The sequence below is a fragment of the Zingiber officinale genome, chromosome 8B, assembly GCF_018446385.1.
Source record: "Zingiber officinale cultivar Zhangliang chromosome 8B, Zo_v1.1, whole genome shotgun sequence".
NCBI lineage: Eukaryota > Viridiplantae > Streptophyta > Magnoliopsida > Zingiberales > Zingiberaceae > Zingiber > Zingiber officinale.
This window is the reverse complement of record NC_056001.1, coordinates 8,498,219-8,516,407: the sequence shown is the minus strand read 5'-3', so window position 1 is coordinate 8,516,407 and position 18,189 is coordinate 8,498,219. Positions and strand designations below refer to the sequence as shown.

Here is an 18,189-nt window from a genome sequence, read left to right as displayed (position 1 = left end):
TCTTCAATAGGTCTATATAAGGCCCCCATTTCTTCACCGGAGGTACGAAAGTCTTGATCTTGAGGCCACCTTTTCGTTATTCCTCGCCTGACTTGAGCGTCGGAGGACCGTCGCCGGGACACCCCTCCTGGCTCGGTTTTTGCTGCAGGTTCGCCGGAACATTCGAGGATTCAGCAGGGAGCGCCACGTGCCCAGTGTCCGTTGACTCCTGGTTCGGACAGGATCATTATCTAATTTAATTTTATTTATCTTATTTTTGTAATTTTAATATTTTTAATTTATGTTAAATTTTTAAAAAGTATTTTTCAATATTTATTTACTCATTTGTATTACTCTATTTTTTTCGTATAATCTCATATTTATTCACATGGAAACGTATGAAATAAAAATACTTGTTAGATGGAGGATATCCTCGAAATTATTTCGATGTTGAAGGATGTTAAAAAGGAAAATTCACGGACACGCGTCACTGCCTTGCCATCGAAGCGTCTCCTTTCGTCCTGCTCGATCAGCGACGAAGTGGCGTCGCGCGCCGCTTACGATAAAATGGCGGACCAGGCGCTCAACCACACGCAAACGAAGAAATGGGAAACGAGAACGCTCGTGATCAGAGCTCCTCGCCGGGACGGAGGTTAGCTACCCTCGCAAGGCACCTCAGCGTCGGCGATACTTCTCTCATTTCGTCTCGCGGAGAAGCCATCAATACCGCGCCCACCGCTGGATTCCATGGTGGATCCGTTTTCGCCAACGTCGCCCAAGCACCGGAGGATCCGATCCTGGGGGTAAAAGCATTATTTCGCTCGACTTGTGTATTTCGATCTGTTCTTCTTGCTGTTTGTAGGTTTTTGTAGTGGGAATTTGGGTTTTGACTAGCGATCGCTCGTGCTTGATCTTGCTCAGCTTCTGTTCCGTCCTTATTATTTTTTAATCATTTGTATTTTCAATATATCATTTACGTTTTCCATTTGATTCGACTGACCGCAGAAAATAAATGAAATGTAATTGATTGTTCTGTTCTGCTTTCTTCGACTTGATTCTGATGTAGCTTGGCTCACTGTCGTCCCTCTATTGATGCGATACGTTTACTTTTTTGAATTACAAAAAAATGTTTTTCTGTTCGCTGCGAATTTTCCTCTCTGAGGAGTGTTTCATAGAAGATTTATGCTCATCGATCATCAAACTAATGCTTCGGTTTTAAATCTGGAATGTTTCACCAGGTGACAGTTGCATATAACAAGGATCCAAGTCCTATGAAGGTAAACTTGGGAGTTGGGGCCTATCGGACTGAGGTATAATAAATTGATGGATTAACTAGTACTGACTCTCTTTTTCCGTTTAGCTTGTATAAAAGGACTCTCCCACTAATTCTTTGGCAGGAAGGAAAACCACTTGTGCTCAATGTCGTAAAGAAAGCCGAAAAAATGCTCCTCAATAATCCGTATGATCCCTAATCTTGACTATTGGAAAAAAAAATGATATTGTAAAGTTATTGTATTTGTGACATTATATTATGATTGATTTGATTGCAAACTTTGTACATGGTTTATTTTATACACATTAATAATTGTTTGGCAGTTTGAATAGTTTAAAATCCTTGATGTTTGTCTCTCTTTGGATCGGTCTTCATGCTTACTTTGTGGTGCTTAATCTCTTCTGTTTTATCCTCCAATTGATATGTTCTTCCCTTCGAGTTGATCCCTTCTCTTAAGCCTTTAACATCCCATCAAACTTAACATGGTAGGGAGTTTTGATCAAATTGAGTTTGGATTAAAGAAGTTGATTACAATGAGCAACAAGTGACTATTTTTTAGCAGATTGGCAATTTAATTTGACTTGGATATTGGGTGAAGTTGGATATTGATTGTTTTCATGTGTTGTCGAGTGAAATGACTGTAAATTTCAACATCTTCTGTTCTTACATAAGAAACATCATGGGCTAGTTGTGTGATACTTCAACTATCACAGTTAATAAGACTAGGTTGTGGAGATTGAACTCCCATGTCATTAAGTAAAAGTTGTAGCCAAATTATTTCTGAGACTTAGTAATGGTATAAAAAAGGGGCAGCCCGGTGCATGAAGCTCCCGCCATGTGGGATCCAGAAAAGGATCGATTGTACGCAGTCTTACCCCGCTTTTTGCAAGAGGCTGTTTCCAAGATTCGAATAGTATGATATTTTTTTTTAATGTTAGAGCAGGATATAGTTTTCTACTTCTAACTCTTGTGAGATATAGAAGAATCACCCAAGAGGATATTGACTCTAGTAGCTGATCTTCAGTCATTTACAGCATTAGCCCAATTAGCTTCACAAAATGCTCATAGGGTGAGTGAAGAAGAGTGTTGTCAAAGAATGTCAGAGTACACATTTCCTGCACAAAATATAGAGTGCTATAACATAATGAGTGGCTTGAAGGGCAAACTTGAATTGATTCATGATATCAACAATATGAGAAATATTTGGTTGAGTGATAGTGAGATACACTGTTTTACCAACAAGTAATTTTTAGTGGGTTGTATTTGTGAGAGGTTTTTCACCGCACTTTCTCAATTTTGTGTTAGCTTCTAATATGGTGGAAACTACTTTGTCATCCACCAATATGACACTTATAATTTGGTTAATGCATATGTAATTTGAGAGAGGTTGATTCATGACAAGTTGCGAGAGACTTCAAGTCTAGCTTATGTCCATTTTAAAGGATACATTAAGGGTTTTTAAGGTCCTCCATGCTTGTAAAGTTCTTCACTAGTTATCACTATATGGTCAACATAAAGAAGAAGAGTGCTAGTCCTTTGAGAAGAACTAGAAGAAAGGACTGTGTGAAGTATGTATCGTGTGGATTGTGGACCATGTTGGAAGCTAAGGAGGTCATGATATCACTGAATTCTTTAAAGCAAGTGTTAGTGTGGCTTGTCTGATGCCATGTCATGTTTTGCAAAGGCAAAGAACATGGTGAGGAAGATGGACGATCCTGGATAATGGCTGATATCGACTTCTTTTGCAAGATGTCTTGGATATTTTTAACATCCGATTCATAGAGTGACTATCGATGAATGGATGCAATAGCTTAGAGGAGTTTGTACGAAAGTGAGTTTGGTTAATGGTGCAAAGGTCTCTTATAGTCCAAACTATGTTCTTTATTATAATCTTGTAAATCCTCTCCATCTAATAGTCATTGTTTTTAAAGGTAGCTCAGCTCAATCAGGTCCCTAGTGTAATTTCTTTAATGTTGCTAACTCCTCATCAGTTGCTTTTTTTTTCCAAACCAGATCATCCAAAATCTCTTCAAAAGTAGGAATATGGCAAGAAAGTTGTGCCCTAACGGAAGAAGTCCCATAACCTTATAATCGAACACTGGGTGTTCCATCTCGTGTATGATATCTGATAATAGAAAGAGGTTCTAGTATAGGAATGCCATTCATTGAAGAATAGTGAAAACCTTCAATTAAATACACATTAGATTGATTCTTTATTCAATCTAATGTGTACTCACAAAGGTGCAGGGTGTTGTGCATCCTTCCTGGTTTCAGTACCTTGCCTTGTTTCATGGTGACTCAACCTAGTAAAATTTAGACCAAAGTAGGCGAGCAGTGGATTTTACCAACCATTAGGTAACCCTACCTGGTGCTCTGTCCTGTTTTTCTGCCAGGTACTCTATCGACCTGTCCTAGTATTTTTGACCCTAGTATTTTAGAAGTGGTTTGGTCTTATATATGACATGTGATTTGATAATTGCGTGATCAATAATTATGTGATTTTGTTTGCTTTTAAACTTTGGCTTTCTTGGTTTGTCAAAGGCGGGATAAATTCATCTCGCATGTCTATTATAGCAGTAACGTGATGTACATTGCTTGGCTATAGTTTTAAGGTTTTCCAGTGCAGTTGTGGACATAGGCATATTTGTCTGGTTTTATGCTGTAGATTCCATTTACTATTCTTGTTAATATTCTCAACCTGCTTACGAGCCAGTGACTGTGTTGCACATTGATTTGTTTCATTCTAATATATTCTTCAGATCTCGTGTTAAGGAATACCTCCCAATAACTGGATTGGCAGATTTCAATAAATTGAGTGCTAAACTAATATTTGGAGCTGACAGGTGCATATTCCTACCTCTTTGGTAGTTCTATAATAATCAATAGTTGGTATGTTACATAATGACCCACATCAGTATAATGTATATGATGAAATATGATAGCATCTATATTTCTATTTCCAGTGCATCATGGTCTAAGATGTTTTGTCACTTTTGAGTCATGGTTAACTATGTACATGAATAAATTTAGTCACTTTTAACCTAATTAATAATTAAAGGCCAGCACAGGTAGTAACAATTATGATAAGATACAAATCCTAAATTTTTGGGTGCTATAATTCAGGTTCATGAAACTCTTCGATATTTTAAAAATTAAAATCCTCTTAAATTTTTATATTCAGCATAAACTCTTTACTTGGGGACTGACAAGGATCTGATGAAATATGATAGCATCTATATATTGTTGTCACACGTGGATTTCTAAAAAAAAGAAGATTACAATGATTGAATTGTGGACCGACATCACTGTGTGGCGTCTTAGATATAATATTTATGAGAGATATATGCAAAATTCATGTTTCCATTTTAGTTTCTTGTTGAAGCCTGTCTCATTCAAGGGCTGCTGACATACATCTTTCTTTTGGGTAGTCGCGCCATTCAAGAAAATAGGGTGACGACGGTGCAATGCTTATCTGGTACTGGCTCGTTGAGGGTGGGAGCTGAATTTCTGGCAAGGCATTACAATAAGGTACAATAATGCAGTTCATCTTGTAGTTGTTTTATGATGTGTGTAGGAAGAAGTTATATAACCCTAATGCTTCTAATTCTCCAGCGTGCAATATTTATTCCTCAACCAACATGGGGAAACCATCCAAAAGTTTTTACATTAGCAGGTCTCTCGGTGAAAACTTACCGCTACTATGATCCAAAAACAAGAGGATTGAACTTTCAAGGTGTAAATCATCCCTCCTATTGTGGCAAATCAGTCTTTTGCTTTAGGTGCTTTTTCTTATGTAGGAATTAGGATTATTACCACATTGTGTTTTAACTCCGTGGAAAAAAATTGTTACTACAGGTTTGCTAGAAGACCTAAATATGGCTCCCTCTGGAGCTATAGTGCTCCTTCATGCATGTGCACATAATCCAACTGGTGTTGATCCTACTCTAGATCAATGGGAACAAATCCGGCGGTTAATGAGATCCAAAAGCCTGCTTCCTTTCTTTGACAGTGCTTATCAAGTAAGAGGTTCTTTAGTTGTAACAAATCCTTAAAAGTCAAGAACATAGCTTTTGTCATTCTTCTTTTTCCATGGATAATAATATGGAGAAGCTAAGGCACCATGAAATACTTAACTGTTAACAATATAAAATTTCGAGGCAATCTATTTAAAAGATGTTAACTGATTCTATTTTGTCTCCATCAAACAAATTAAGTCTCCTGTTTTATCTCCCTTTTGTCTCTAATTTTTGTTTAATATATAAATTGTAACCTCTATATGATGATCCATCTTCCCTGTAATTTAACAACCAATTTCAATAATACCATTTAGATGGTATCAGAGTCAATCCAATTTTATGTTGTGTACTCTGCCTCTCCAAGTCTTCAAATGTTAACTCATGGACTAAAAGCTACTGCCCCACTCCCCCTGCTTATGAGATTTTCGCCTTCATTCATCTTCCTCCAAGCTGAGCTTCTCATTTCCGCACTCAATCATAGTCGGGTTGTTACTGGTAGAAGTGTATCCTTTATTCTCTCCATTAAACAAACCAGCTCTCCTATATGATTATGTATCTGCCTTGTAATTTATTAATTGATTTATTGACCAAAAATTAAAGGTAAAACTGGAGACGAAATAGATTTTATGAGGATAAAAATATGATAGGTATTGATAGGTTTACTCCTTTTGAATGATTGCTTTGAAATTTTCTCCTCTACCAAAACACCATACGTGCATTTGGCTGTATTATGATCTTATTTAAATTCATTCTAAGGGATTTGCAAGTGGAAACTTGGATGCTGATGCACAATCAGTACGGATGTTTGTTGCTGATGGAGGCGAATGCCTCATGGCTCAAAGCTATGCGAAGAACATGGGTCTATATGGGGAGCGTGTTGGTGCACTAAGCATTGTGAGTGACTTTTTCCTTGGGATTCATCTTCTATGCATTTGTTAGTTAGTCTCTTTAGTTTTCTGCAACACTAATTTTAAATGATTATAAGAATCCTTTTCTGGGTTGTTGACTAAGCTATTGCATTCTGTAAATTAAAGTTCTCGATTGTTATACTGACTACTGATGAAGTCCACCCTGGAGAGTTGCACCCAGCCAACCCCAAATTTAGATCCAAAGCATTCTTTTTAGGCAATGTTGTTGATGCAGATCTATCTTTGGAAAACCTTCAACAAAATGATTAGAAATTCAATTAAATCATGCATAGGTTCAAAAATCTCAACTTTATTACGCAACTTCCAGAAGATCAATTATTTGCATCAAATTAAAATAACCAGATGCACCAACCTAACTATGAGAAACATAATTATGTTCCAGTAAGCAACTTGATATGCAAGTTCATAGCAATGTAGTTCTGATTGGCTGTGGATTTCTTTTGTTTCTGACATTAGCATGCTGCACTTCCACTTTTAACATTAGCATGCTACACTTTCCATTCCAAAACGCACTACATTTATCAGTCGTAGCACTTGAGCAGTTGGTTAAGTAGCATCAATGTTGTTCACTCTATTGAGAACTTATGAATGGCTTTTTCTCTGTGAATAACCTTTCTGGGAATTAAATTTATAGGTCTGTGAATCTGCGGATGTGGCTGTTAAGGTTGAAAGTCAGCTGAAACTTGTGATTAGACCTATGTACTCTAATCCTCCCATTCACGGCGCTTCTATCGTTGCTACCATTCTAAAAGACAGGTATTTCATCTTGCTTGCTAAGCTAAATAACTGCCTGAATTAAACCAGCTTACATGAGGTTGGGGTTTTAAGAAAGCTTTCATTTGGGGAGTTTTAAGAAAAAGAACTTGCATGCGTAATGCTTCTTCTGATTGTTCTCAGTTTGGAAGCAAACTGTAGCTTTATATTGCATGCAGATACTTCATTTTCTTCTCATTCTTGTCAGTTTTTTATAAGTACACACATTCTGAATTTCTTTCCAGTTCAGTGGATAAGGCTTATGTTTTTCTGTGCTTTCTCAGAGAAATGTACCGTGAATGGACAATTGAGTTGAAAGCCATGGCAAATCGTATAATTAGCATGCGTCAGCAGCTTTTCAATGCTTTAAGTGCTAGAGGTATATGAATTTTTCAACTGTTTGTTATATTTTCATGCATCCTAAATTCTAATTACCTATTATAGAATATAATGATAAAGCACCTTTTTTATCTCACTCCTAACTTGATAATGATGAATGGTTGTGTCAACAGTTACGTAGTTTTACGAGATAATAGTGAGATTACAAGGTCATTCATCAATACATAAAGTGGACCCTTCTCTAACAACTTAAGTATTTATAGTTGACAGTCAACTGATCATATCTGAATATGGTAGCCAAGATCGTGACTTCTAAACTTAATTTGCTATTTATGTTGCTATTTTCCAAGTTAGGGCTTTGTTATGTGACTTTGCTAGTTGGTTTTTTCTGTTAGGCTTTGCTATGCTCTGTGTTTAGTTAAAAGTTCCATATAACTTATGCTTTGAGGACTAACAAATCACATTTATCACATATTAAGAAATCTATGATTATTCATGAGAAAGATGACAGTTTTGAGTCGATGTAGGATTTGAATTTTACTTACTAGTCTTGAAACTAAGAGGCTTCTTATGTGGGATATACAGGGACACCTGGTGACTGGAGTCACATCATCAAACAGATTGGTATGTTTACTTTCACTGGGCTTAACAAAGAGCAAGTGAGCTTCATGACTAGAGAGTATCATATTTACATGACTTCTGATGGGTAATTATCTTACCTTGCCTCAAAGTCTTGAAGGTTTGCATTATAATTTGGGGTTTTCAAATTCTTCCTTCCATGAGCTAAAACACCTATTCGGTTCAATGATTAGTCCATCTTAATTATTTTTGAAATTCGTTGTTGTGTGGTGTTGACATTCCATGGTGCTTGCATTGTTCTGTCCTTCGTTATCTAGAAATTCCGTGTCTAATTATTAACGGAAATATGCTTGTTGCAGGAGGATTAGCATGGCTGGTTTGAACACCAAAACGATTCCTCATCTGGCTGATGCCATTCATGCAGCAGTCAATCGCATCAAGTGACAAAAGGGGTATTACTATGATTCAACTATAGTTAAAACCTTACGGATGATGAATGTTGGTTCAATAATTCCTCTCCCGATTTCGCACCAAGTTGTAATTTAAGGATGGGGCTTTATTATTTTGCAACGGATTCCGCCTGCAAACTTGTGTATCGAATAGACTACCAACTATATCTTCTCAAATAAATTCAATAATTGTCCGCCGAATTTATTGCTGTTTGTTGGAGAAAGCCCTAAGTATGAAATGTGTTGGTTCAATGGTTGATAATTGTCGGATGCCTTGCATGTATGTTTGGGCAGCTTCCCCAATTCCTACATAAATACTCATGTCACTCCCTTAGCGTAAACCCAGGGCTTTTTGAATGTAATCTGGGTAGTTAATTTCTGCTTAGACTTTTGAGCCCAATATGATCGATTTGAGTACCTTGTGACTATTCTGACTGAATTGAAGCGTCGATAATGTAATTTAGGATGAAAAGATGAGAAGCCACAGGAAGGAGATCCATATATAAGCTCGACTCGGACCTAAATGTTACAGGAAATTATATTCTAGAAAGTTTAATTATAAAATAACCCATTGCTATGAGCAAAATTCTTAGATACATACCCCACTTAAAGATAATAATGAAGTGATATTCTACTCCTTAATTCCTACTAATACATCAAAAAGCATATCTATATTCTGATGCCATACTTATCAGCTATGGTACAACATAAAATACAAAATATACAGAATCCAAGTAAACCATTTCGCAATGACAACAATAAATGGTACAAGTACAAAAAATTACCAAGATCAAATCCAGGGAAGCAATCTAAATAAAACATCTGAGGTTCAGTTGTGTGACGTGACCCACCATAATTATTTCCTCATTATTTAGGCCAAAAAATTATAAGAACAGAGACTGCATTGGGACAAGGTGAGTAAAATCGAAGATTTTACAAGGAGAAAATGGAATAAATCTAATGAAGAATCTGGCTTCCATAATCCTCGTTGAACTTTTCATAACGGTGGGTGTGAAGATGAGCTGACGGTCTTGTATTTTTTAAAGCTAAATTGACATCTTCAGGGTTCACTGGACCAACCTCTGGTAATTCTGCAAGCAACAATCAAGTACTAGTTGTTAACAAGGATTTTATTTTTTTAACCTGAATGCTTTTAAACGGTGCCATTTTCTTATACTTATGTGGACAATACAAAATACAACAACCAAGCTTTATTCCATTAGATGGGATTGGGGGCAATACAAAATAATAAAGAAAAAAAATACTAACCATCCTCAGGAACAACATCCTGTCTGCCTTCCAGGACCATCATTAGACGTCTTAATGGCTGCATAGCTGCCTCTTTACACACTAAACGAATATCTGAGCCTGAATAACCTTCACTTCTATCCACAAGAAGATCATATGGCATCTCAGCTTCTCCAGGCATAGATGGCAAAAGCTCCTCAAACATCGCACGTCTTGCTTCCGGTTCTGGAAGAGGTACCAGAATCTGATTGAACAGTCATGGATAAAACAGTCTATTGAGGAGTTAGTGAATTTTGCTAGAACGAAACAAATAGCAGGTCATCTCCAGTTAACACTCTTAAATATGTAACTCAATAAGCTATTCCCAACAGAAAAGTAAACCTATGTAACATAGCACTTGCATACTATTACAATTTCATGTCTGGTTTTGAACTCCTGTTTCATTACCTCATTATATAGAGTTTCTTATAGTGGAAATTGAGCATTTTTTTTTTATCTCATTGCAGTTAATATCTTAGCAACATTAGTATATCTTGGTCCAATCAGTGCTCACAAGTCAATTGGGTCAATTATTTATGAAAGATTTTTCCATCATTAGCTTCTAGTCATATGACAAGCCTTATGCTCGTTCTCCTAAAAGCGAATGGGTAATCTTCAGTGAGGGAGAGTTGTGGTATACATAGATTGTCCCACAAAATCAATCTATATATTTATTAAAGAAATTGTCCAAAAATGTGATTTACTTGTTATACTCATAAAAAGAAAGCCTTAGATTAGCATAATAGTATACAAAACATAAGTACATTCCCAAGTTCTTCAAAACATAATTGCGATAGCAACCTTAAGTAGGCTAGGTTAAAAGCCAAAGGAAAGGGTCAAAGCACCAAGCCACCAACCATATAGGATAAAGCAGAAGCTAAATGGTATAAAGGAGAAGATAAAGTTGCAGGCACAATTTTTTTTTTTTATAAATCATAAAGAGGATACTCGCTTTTCAAGTCGTCGCAGCATAGCTGCATCCAACTCCCAAGGAAGATTTGTTGCTGCTAGCACAAAGACAAGGTCGTCTGTTTTTGTCAGACCATCCATCTGCAATCAAGTAGCAAAAATCGATGTTAAATAGCATGATATGTTTTGAACCAAAACTATGTGAACTACTAGTGCAATATAATATACAGTCACCAGTAATCTTGATATATCTCAGTAAAATTTTCCTTTAACAGCAGAGTACTTGGATGTTTAAGATCTAGAGTATGAAAAACTAGCCAGCTGAAGCATTAAGCTCTAGAAGTAAAATAAATAAATAAAATAATTTAAATTTTTTTAGTTCTGATTTAAGCTTTATTGCATGTGGCAATAAGTTTTCCATCCAAATTGGACGAAAGCAATATAAAAGAAAACTAGAGAAAATTTCTAGTCTTTTCCTTCCCTCTCTCATTTCTACCAAAGAAAAAGGACGAAAAGTATTCTTGGGAAAATAACTGTCACTTTATTTGCATCCTGGTTTCCTTCCCTCATAGAAAACATCCTAAGGAAGTATTGTAGAGTGATTATCATTTTGTCTAGTAAAAGGTGTACTTCATAGAGATTGTCACTGCTTTGATTGACTAGTAGATTTTCTTGTTAAGTCTTTGAGAAATCCTAAAATGAATTAATTGAGAATAAGAATAAAATAGAGTTCAACTGTAAAGATGCCAACCACAGAGGTATAAATGTAAAAAAAACAATAATAGTAATCTTAATATTTATTTTCCTTTCTATTAACAATAAAGACATCTCAAACCAACAACAAGATCCCATAATATATTTTTCTCACATTCGTACCTAGAAAGGTTAAAGTGTCTAAGTACTTAATGAACTATACTTCACCTGTATAAGTAATTCAGTCTTCAAGCGTCGACTTGCTTCATGCTCACTACGTGCCTCACCACGCTGACTGATGATTGCATCAATCTCATCGAGGAAAATAGTAGATGGTGCATGGTGTCTGGCAAGCTCAAATAAGACTTTCACCAGTTTCTCAGAATCACCTGTATTGTCATAAAAAAAATGTAATTAAGCAATTTCATCGAGAAAAAATTGATTCTGCATTGCTACATCATATAGATCATTGAGTAGAGTTCAACAGCAAAAAGTTATGTTGTGCATTACAAAATATGAAATCATGCACTGGGCATAGCAAAACAGCTAAATTTCATATCAACAAAACTATAGTTTCAGTATTTAAACTGGCTGTACAATAATCTACAAGTAACATAACCTTAAAGAAATAGACAATGATTTTGAAAAACTCCACCTTAAAACACAATAGTTGCATTCATAATCTACAACTAAACCATTTTAACAATCTGACATGAGTACAAAGAAAAACAAAACAACTTTTATACCCGAGTATGAAATTATGTTGCCAATTGAAATAAATGACTCCTGCTCAGTAAAGAGAACAAGAGGAATAGCAACTTCAAACAAAGAGAATATGTTCCTTTTATAATGAACTTACCTCGCCATTTGCTGACAATTGACGATGCTGAGATGTTGAAAAAAGTGGTTTTGCACTCAGTAGCAACAGCTTTGGCAAGCATTGTCTTGAACAAGAAAAGTCAAACTCAGTCACATTCAAAGAACATAAATTTGAATTTAAATGTACAAATCTTCATAAATTCAAGGATAGCCATAACAATAAAGAAATGGAAGGTAATGCATAAAAAAAAATCTTAGATAAGGCTAAATAAACACAGACAAAACAGTTTTCGTGCATCCTATGTCAAAAAAAATCTATATGGATCCATGCCAGTTAGGTAATAGTTGTATACAACATTATCATAAGTCATTAGTGAACCTTAAACACATTAAAGCTTGCCAATGGATTACTAAAAATCCAAGGACAGAATAGTCTATTATCAAATCATGTTTGCAGTAAGTGACAATATTCTAGTTTCATATTTTGTTTAAAGACCAATAAGAAGTCATACCTATTGCTAGAAAACACATACTTATTTAAGGCAACAAAATTAACTATGTCAATAAAAAAACATTGAGGAAACAATGAATAAAGCTTCGACAAACCTTTCCTGTTCCAGGAGGGCCAAAAAGCAGAATACCTTTCCAGGGTGATAGAAGACCTTTGAAGTACCTGAAAGCAGCAAAAATCATAAAAATATAAACTATAAATTCATGCTTTGGCATATCTGGTATTCAATTCATTGCACAAGGTTTTGTCTATAAGGACAATCTGACAATTACATAGACCATATGCTTGCACAAACTCATCAAGTGGAATGAGATTTTCATCATTGAAATGTACAAAGGTCCAGGTACCGGAGGATGCATTTCAGCATAGTAAGGTATGTATAATCTTAGCTAGATATAACCTCCACAATTTTCTCGTGTTTAGTTTGCAAACTACATTTTTCTCAGAGGTAAAATGGATTTGATCTTAAGATATGGGTACTGATTGTCTTCTGTATATTCTAGTCAACGGCAAGGACAAGATCTATTGTGAGTATCACAATTGAATTCCAATATCCATTTCATCTTCTCTAGCGACAACATCCTGTTCTTCCCAAGATACTTTTCAATTATCTACCTTAATTTGATAGTAAATATCAATAGGCATCCATGTGAAGTTACTGTAACAAAAGCATGCATCATTATTAAGAATTTAAAGCTAATTTTACATGCTTGCAGTTTCTTTCTGTTTTCTAATTGGGAAATGAATATTTACAATATCTTTCCTTCTGTAATACAACCAACAGAGATTAGGTTTGCTTGCTTATATGTTTTGTTAAATCAGAGTGCAACATGTTTACTGTCACCTACTTTGGATATTTTATGGGCATGACAACAGCTTCTTTCAGAAGTCGTTTCGCATCCTCTAATCCTTTGATGCTTTCCCATTTCACATCTGGATTCCCACGAACAATGTCTCTGCAGGGAAAGAGTATTCAGTTTGTTCTTGAAGACTTGGGAAAATACCAATATTTTGCAGTTCCTTGAACTGCCAATAAGTTCTAAAATCAGAATTTACCTGCACAGTGTCTCTGCTAGAGTTCGCATTTCAGCAGATTCAAATGGTGGAAGCAAAGGCTTCTGACTGAAAATTGAAGTTCAAGATACTTCAAAGTTTTATTTACAGTATTATACAAAACAACCAAAGAAAAATTTAAGATATTTGGCAATTCTTGAAGTCCCGAAACGTAAAGGAATATAGCAATGTAGCTGCAATATCAAATAGTAAGCAAATTCCTTTGCCGTCCAGTTAGTAACATTGGACCATAATTTCAACAAAAGCAATGATTTGGATAGTTAATTATGAAGCAACTTTATAGAAAAAAAATAAGCATGATTAAACAAAGGTTGTGCCATTGAAATATAGCAGTCATCAATTTCATTCAGATTTCCATGTACAGTATTGTTTCATTTATAAGCTGATTTGATGATTCCAATACTTTTCCAATCAGACATAGGTGAAGCTGCATGTCTAAGAGCCTAGAAGGAATAAGGCTCAACACCTTTGTGGACCAGAAGATCAGTGGTGGCAAAAAACAACAAGAAAAATTAATCACTAGTGAATTCACTGTTAAACCAGTCTGTTAGAAAGCGATAAGGATGGAGATATCAAAATCACTAAAAATTTTATTAAATAATATGGTAAAAACAAATGATCAAGCCATGACAACTCCATAAAGAAATAAAATTCCACAAAACACAAAGGTTTAATTGACCCCGTGCTAGTTAAGGTCTGAGTAGAGACCATGTCAATCTGGCCTTCAAATCCTGGAACACATTAGAGTTTTGTTCGTCATATATATAAAGAAAAAAGAAAAGAAAACACATTAACCAACAAAGTTAAACTACAAGAGCATCAACCAAGTTATGAGCAGGTTCTCATTTTGTTTGCTTGACTTCTCTTTATAAAATGAATGCGCTATTATTGGTGGGTGAAGCCCCTCGTGATTAACCTGCTTGTATCTAGCCGGGGGGCCAGCGATATTGGACCACCTTGGGTGAGCGTTTATCACCTTTTGCTACAAAACTATAGAGTGGATGAGCCCCCACGAGTTGGCATAGTAGGTACCCGCATGAGTGTTTGCTCTAATAGATCTTGGAGTCAATTCCCAACGGATGCAAAATGCCTCGTTAAGTGTCTAACCTCCCCATGTCGTTGCACTAGGGCAAAATTCCCTCGTGATTTAGTTGCATGTATATTGTCGTGGGGTCGGCAATACTAGGTCGTTTGGGGTGAGTGATATCACCTTCTGCTCCAACTATAGAGTGGATGAAATTGTGAATGCATGTACCGGAAAGAATAGTGAGGATTATACACCTCCAATAGGATTTCCACCATTTTGTGTTGAATATCGTACAATCACAATGTTCCTTGTGTTGAAACATATTGTTATCCTCCGAAGCTTTTAGTTGACAATAGTGATATGAATAATTGATAATGAAAGATCAATTACTATATGAGTGTTATCTAGATAAAAATCTTACTAGTGTGAAACCATGCGGTGAAATTTAATTGTAGGAGACAAATGAAACACAGGCAACAGAAGATTTCTAATGGTCCACCTAGGTAGTTAAACCCATAAGGGCATCCACTTCGGAGCTCCCGTTGCCAACGTGGCGTGCAGGAGGGAGCTCCCTCTCATAGTGGGAGAACACAGAGCCGCTCCTTAGTTCTTTTTTTTCTATATTAAATGTTTTTTTAGTTTCTGTATGAAAAAATAAAAACAATAAAAAACTAAAAAAAAGTTAGTGAACGTTAATTTTTAGTCATTGAACAACGGCTAAAAAGCTAATTTTTAGCCATCTTTTTAGCCATTGTTCAAAGGTTAATTTTTATTTTTTTATTTAAAAAATTATCTATAAATATATTCTCAACCTTTCATTCTTCCTATCATTTTCTTAACTTTGTACTTCTTTCAACCATGAAAATAACTTAATTTATTTCAAATGACTGAAAATCCAGATCGATCTATGCTCCATGAATTCTGGAGAAATGAATTGGCAGAAGATGCGGAGGTCTAGGACGATTTTGGTACAAGGATAATTCGAAGGACATCATATATACATGTATTATTTTGCACAACATGATTATTGAGAATGAGGGAGATGCAGTAGTCAATTGGTCAGATGATGAAGGAGATCCTCTATCACAAATATTTCAAGGCTCCTCCCAAGAATTCTGTTAGAGAAATTGCAAGCTACATGATAATCAACTGCATCATCAACTTCGAGCCGACTTGGTTGAGTATATTTGGACACGCTACTACGTTTGTAATTAGTGAAAAAATAATTTACTATTGTGATATATTTAATTATCTTATGTTATGTTTAAATAATTTATAAGAAAGTTTATTAAGAGGTTTTTTTTTATAGTGGAGAGATGTGTAGGGTTTTTTACTTTTGACTTGGTGCGGATGTGGCAACGAAGGAACTCTCCAAGAGCTCCCACAATTGTGGATGCTCTAATGGCCTGAACCGAGAGTGGGACAAAAATCTGTATACTAGATAAAAGTAAAGTTATTCGCCCGTGATACAATTTTGAACAACAACAATGACAAAGATGCTGTTTACAAAAATTTTAAAAAATTAAAAAATGGAGATGTATTTTTCTTACGTTGTTTCTTGTGATCTGTCCAAGATAACTCCGGCGCTTGGCTTAAATTTCCGATCCTAGGAGTTCAGCAAGAAAGAAATAAGAATACATCAAATGCTGCAATCGGAAATCCAGCAAAATTTCCCGAGCTCGAAAGCCAAGCAAAAGTTGCAGAAAAAAGGGGGAGGACAGACAAATCCCACCGACCTGCTGTTCGAACTGCTCATAAACAGCCAAGTCAGACGAGGCCTTGACGCTCCCATTGGAAGTGGCGACCGCCCCATTCGCATAACCCCTTCCAGCGCGATCCGATCCAGAACTACGCTCCTCCTCCACCTTATCGCCCTTTGGCGGCTTCTTCCTTCCGAATTTCACATCATAAACTAGCTTGAAATCCTAAGCATACAAGGAATTAAGCAAATAAGATTCCAAATAATGGCGATAATTCTACCAAACTCAACAAGATCATGCCGAAGTTTAGTAGCATAGAAAGAAGGGATTGGGGGAGTGGACTCCACAAACCCGGAAGGTCCATCGAGTGAGCAAGGGTTCGTCGCCCATTTTTCTGCCACCGAAGATCAGTGAAGTGCGGATGGCGGAGGGCCTTCTCCTCCACTTCCCCCAACAGCAGGGGAAGACGGGTGGGGAGGAATCAAGCGACGAGCTGTAGTAGATTGAACCAATAGCGGGGGGAGGCTTAAATTTCAGAACGAATTTCCCTTCGTTAATAATTTCCAATATTTCTAATATTAAATAATAACATTTCCGTTACTTTTTATTTTTATTTTTATTTTTATTGTTTGAGCAAACATTTCCCTAGTTAGTAAACAATAATTCTCAAATAATCTTTTTTTAAAAAAATTAAGATCCTTTCCCTGGATGAAAATGCCATTAAATTCCTTCCAAGCAAATCAGACTCCGATGGCCAGAGCGCAATTTTGGCCTTAGGCAGATGGCTATCGTTATTATCGACGGTAGCCTCGTAATAGATCTTCTCTTCCTATTAAAAGTAACTGGTTGTTACAAAAATCAAAAGAAAAACATTTCACTGACAGAATCATTTATGAAGAGAGGCTAGTGATTCCTCTTAAGATGATGATGATATAGTTAAAATATGGAGTATTATCGTAATGAGATATTAGAATTGAAACTCACACTTCTAAATATATATTTTTTTATATCTTAGTCCCTTACCCTCAATGATTAATAGTCATTAATCAAAATAAAATTTTTAATCAAATAAATAAATATCACTTCATGACGTACGCATGTGCTAGGCACTTTACCTACTGGGCTGCACTCCGTTTCAGATTTCTTTTAACCTAATATTTTATTTTTAGTCATTTCTTAATTTTCAAAATTACTAAATTATAGTTTTAAAAATATCAAACTATATATCTATTTTTCATTTTATTCCTATCAATCGATTAATTTTTTATGAGTCGATTAATTTTTTTATCAATCGAATTAATTTTGTCTAATGTTGAAATTTTAAATAAATCAATTGATTGATTTTTTTTTTTACCAAAGTCAATTTTAAGTAAAATTAGTTGATGATCAAATGATATTAGATTGACAAACTAATTCTACCTCTCCTGATTATATTCATGCCCTCAAATATCAATTTGACTTAATATATTAAGAATAATAATTTTTTGAACATAAATATATTTAAAAAATTTAATTCATGTTCAAAAAGATATTGCTCTCAATGTATTGGATCAAATTGATATTTGAGTGCATGAATATAATAAGGAGAATTAGACGAACACATAAGTTCTAATTTTATGTTAATCCAAAGTCGTTTGGTCTATCAATAAATTTCGCCCAAAATTGACTGATTGATCAAATGACTTCGGATTGATATGAAACTGGTTCCTATATTTTCGTCTACCTTTCCTTATTATATCTATGTCCTCAAACGTTAATTTAACATAATATATTAAGAGCCCTACTTTTTTAAACACAAATTAATTTTTTTAAACATATTCATGTTTAAAAAATCATTGTCTAAAACTGGCTA

The 18,189-nt window shown here is 35.4% G+C and overlaps 2 protein-coding genes across 2 annotated transcripts; one reads left to right on the top strand and one right to left on the bottom strand.

Annotated features, from left to right (window-relative positions):
* Positions 1–539: 539 nt before the first annotated feature.
* LOC122016337 (aspartate aminotransferase, cytoplasmic-like) lies at positions 540–8,518 on the top strand. The gene is made up of 12 exons (XM_042573600.1): positions 540–782; positions 1,218–1,289; positions 1,377–1,438; positions 4,012–4,095; positions 4,681–4,780; positions 4,865–4,985; positions 5,108–5,271; positions 6,025–6,162; positions 6,832–6,953; positions 7,235–7,329; positions 7,875–7,995; positions 8,228–8,518. Exons 1-12 carry the CDS (start codon positions 585–587, stop codon positions 8,310–8,312), a joined length of 1,362 nt encoding a protein of 453 aa, XP_042429534.1. The 5' UTR covers positions 540–584; the 3' UTR covers positions 8,313–8,518.
* Positions 8,519–9,039: 521 nt separating this feature from the next.
* Positions 9,040–16,872, bottom strand: LOC122017333 (katanin p60 ATPase-containing subunit A-like 2). The gene is made up of 11 exons (XM_042574916.1): positions 16,689–16,872; positions 16,374–16,562; positions 16,188–16,243; positions 13,593–13,658; positions 13,385–13,492; positions 12,632–12,698; positions 12,066–12,150; positions 11,435–11,595; positions 10,553–10,654; positions 9,587–9,809; positions 9,040–9,408 (listed from the first exon to the last, which is right to left on the bottom strand). The coding sequence occupies exons 1-11, from the start codon at positions 16,725–16,727 to the stop codon at positions 9,275–9,277; spliced, it is 1,230 nt and encodes a 409-aa protein (XP_042430850.1). The 5' UTR covers positions 16,728–16,872; the 3' UTR covers positions 9,040–9,274.
* Positions 16,873–18,189: the final 1,317 nt, after the last annotated feature.

Bases quoted from the DNA above. Each gene is read 5' to 3' on its own strand.
- LOC122016337 (XM_042573600.1), top strand. From the start codon at position 585: ATGGGAAACGAGAACGCTCGTGATCAGAGCTCCTCGCCGGGACGGAGG. The intron at 1,439-4,011 runs GTATGATCCCTA...TATATTCTTCAG, and splicing joins AAAATGCTCCTCAATAATCC to ATCTCGTGTTAAGGAATACC. The intron at 4,781-4,864 runs GTACAATAATGC...CTAATTCTCCAG, and splicing joins TGGCAAGGCATTACAATAAG to CGTGCAATATTTATTCCTCA.
- LOC122017333 (XM_042574916.1), bottom strand. From the start codon at position 16,727: ATGGGCGACGAACCCTTGCTCACTCGATGGACCTTCCGG. The intron at 12,699-13,384 runs GTAGGTGACAGT...TGCTGCTTTCAG, and splicing joins ATGCCCATAAAATATCCAAA to GTACTTCAAAGGTCTTCTAT. The intron at 9,810-10,552 runs GTATCCTCTTTA...CTGTTCAATCAG, and splicing joins TGCGACGACTTGAAAAGCGA to ATTCTGGTACCTCTTCCAGA.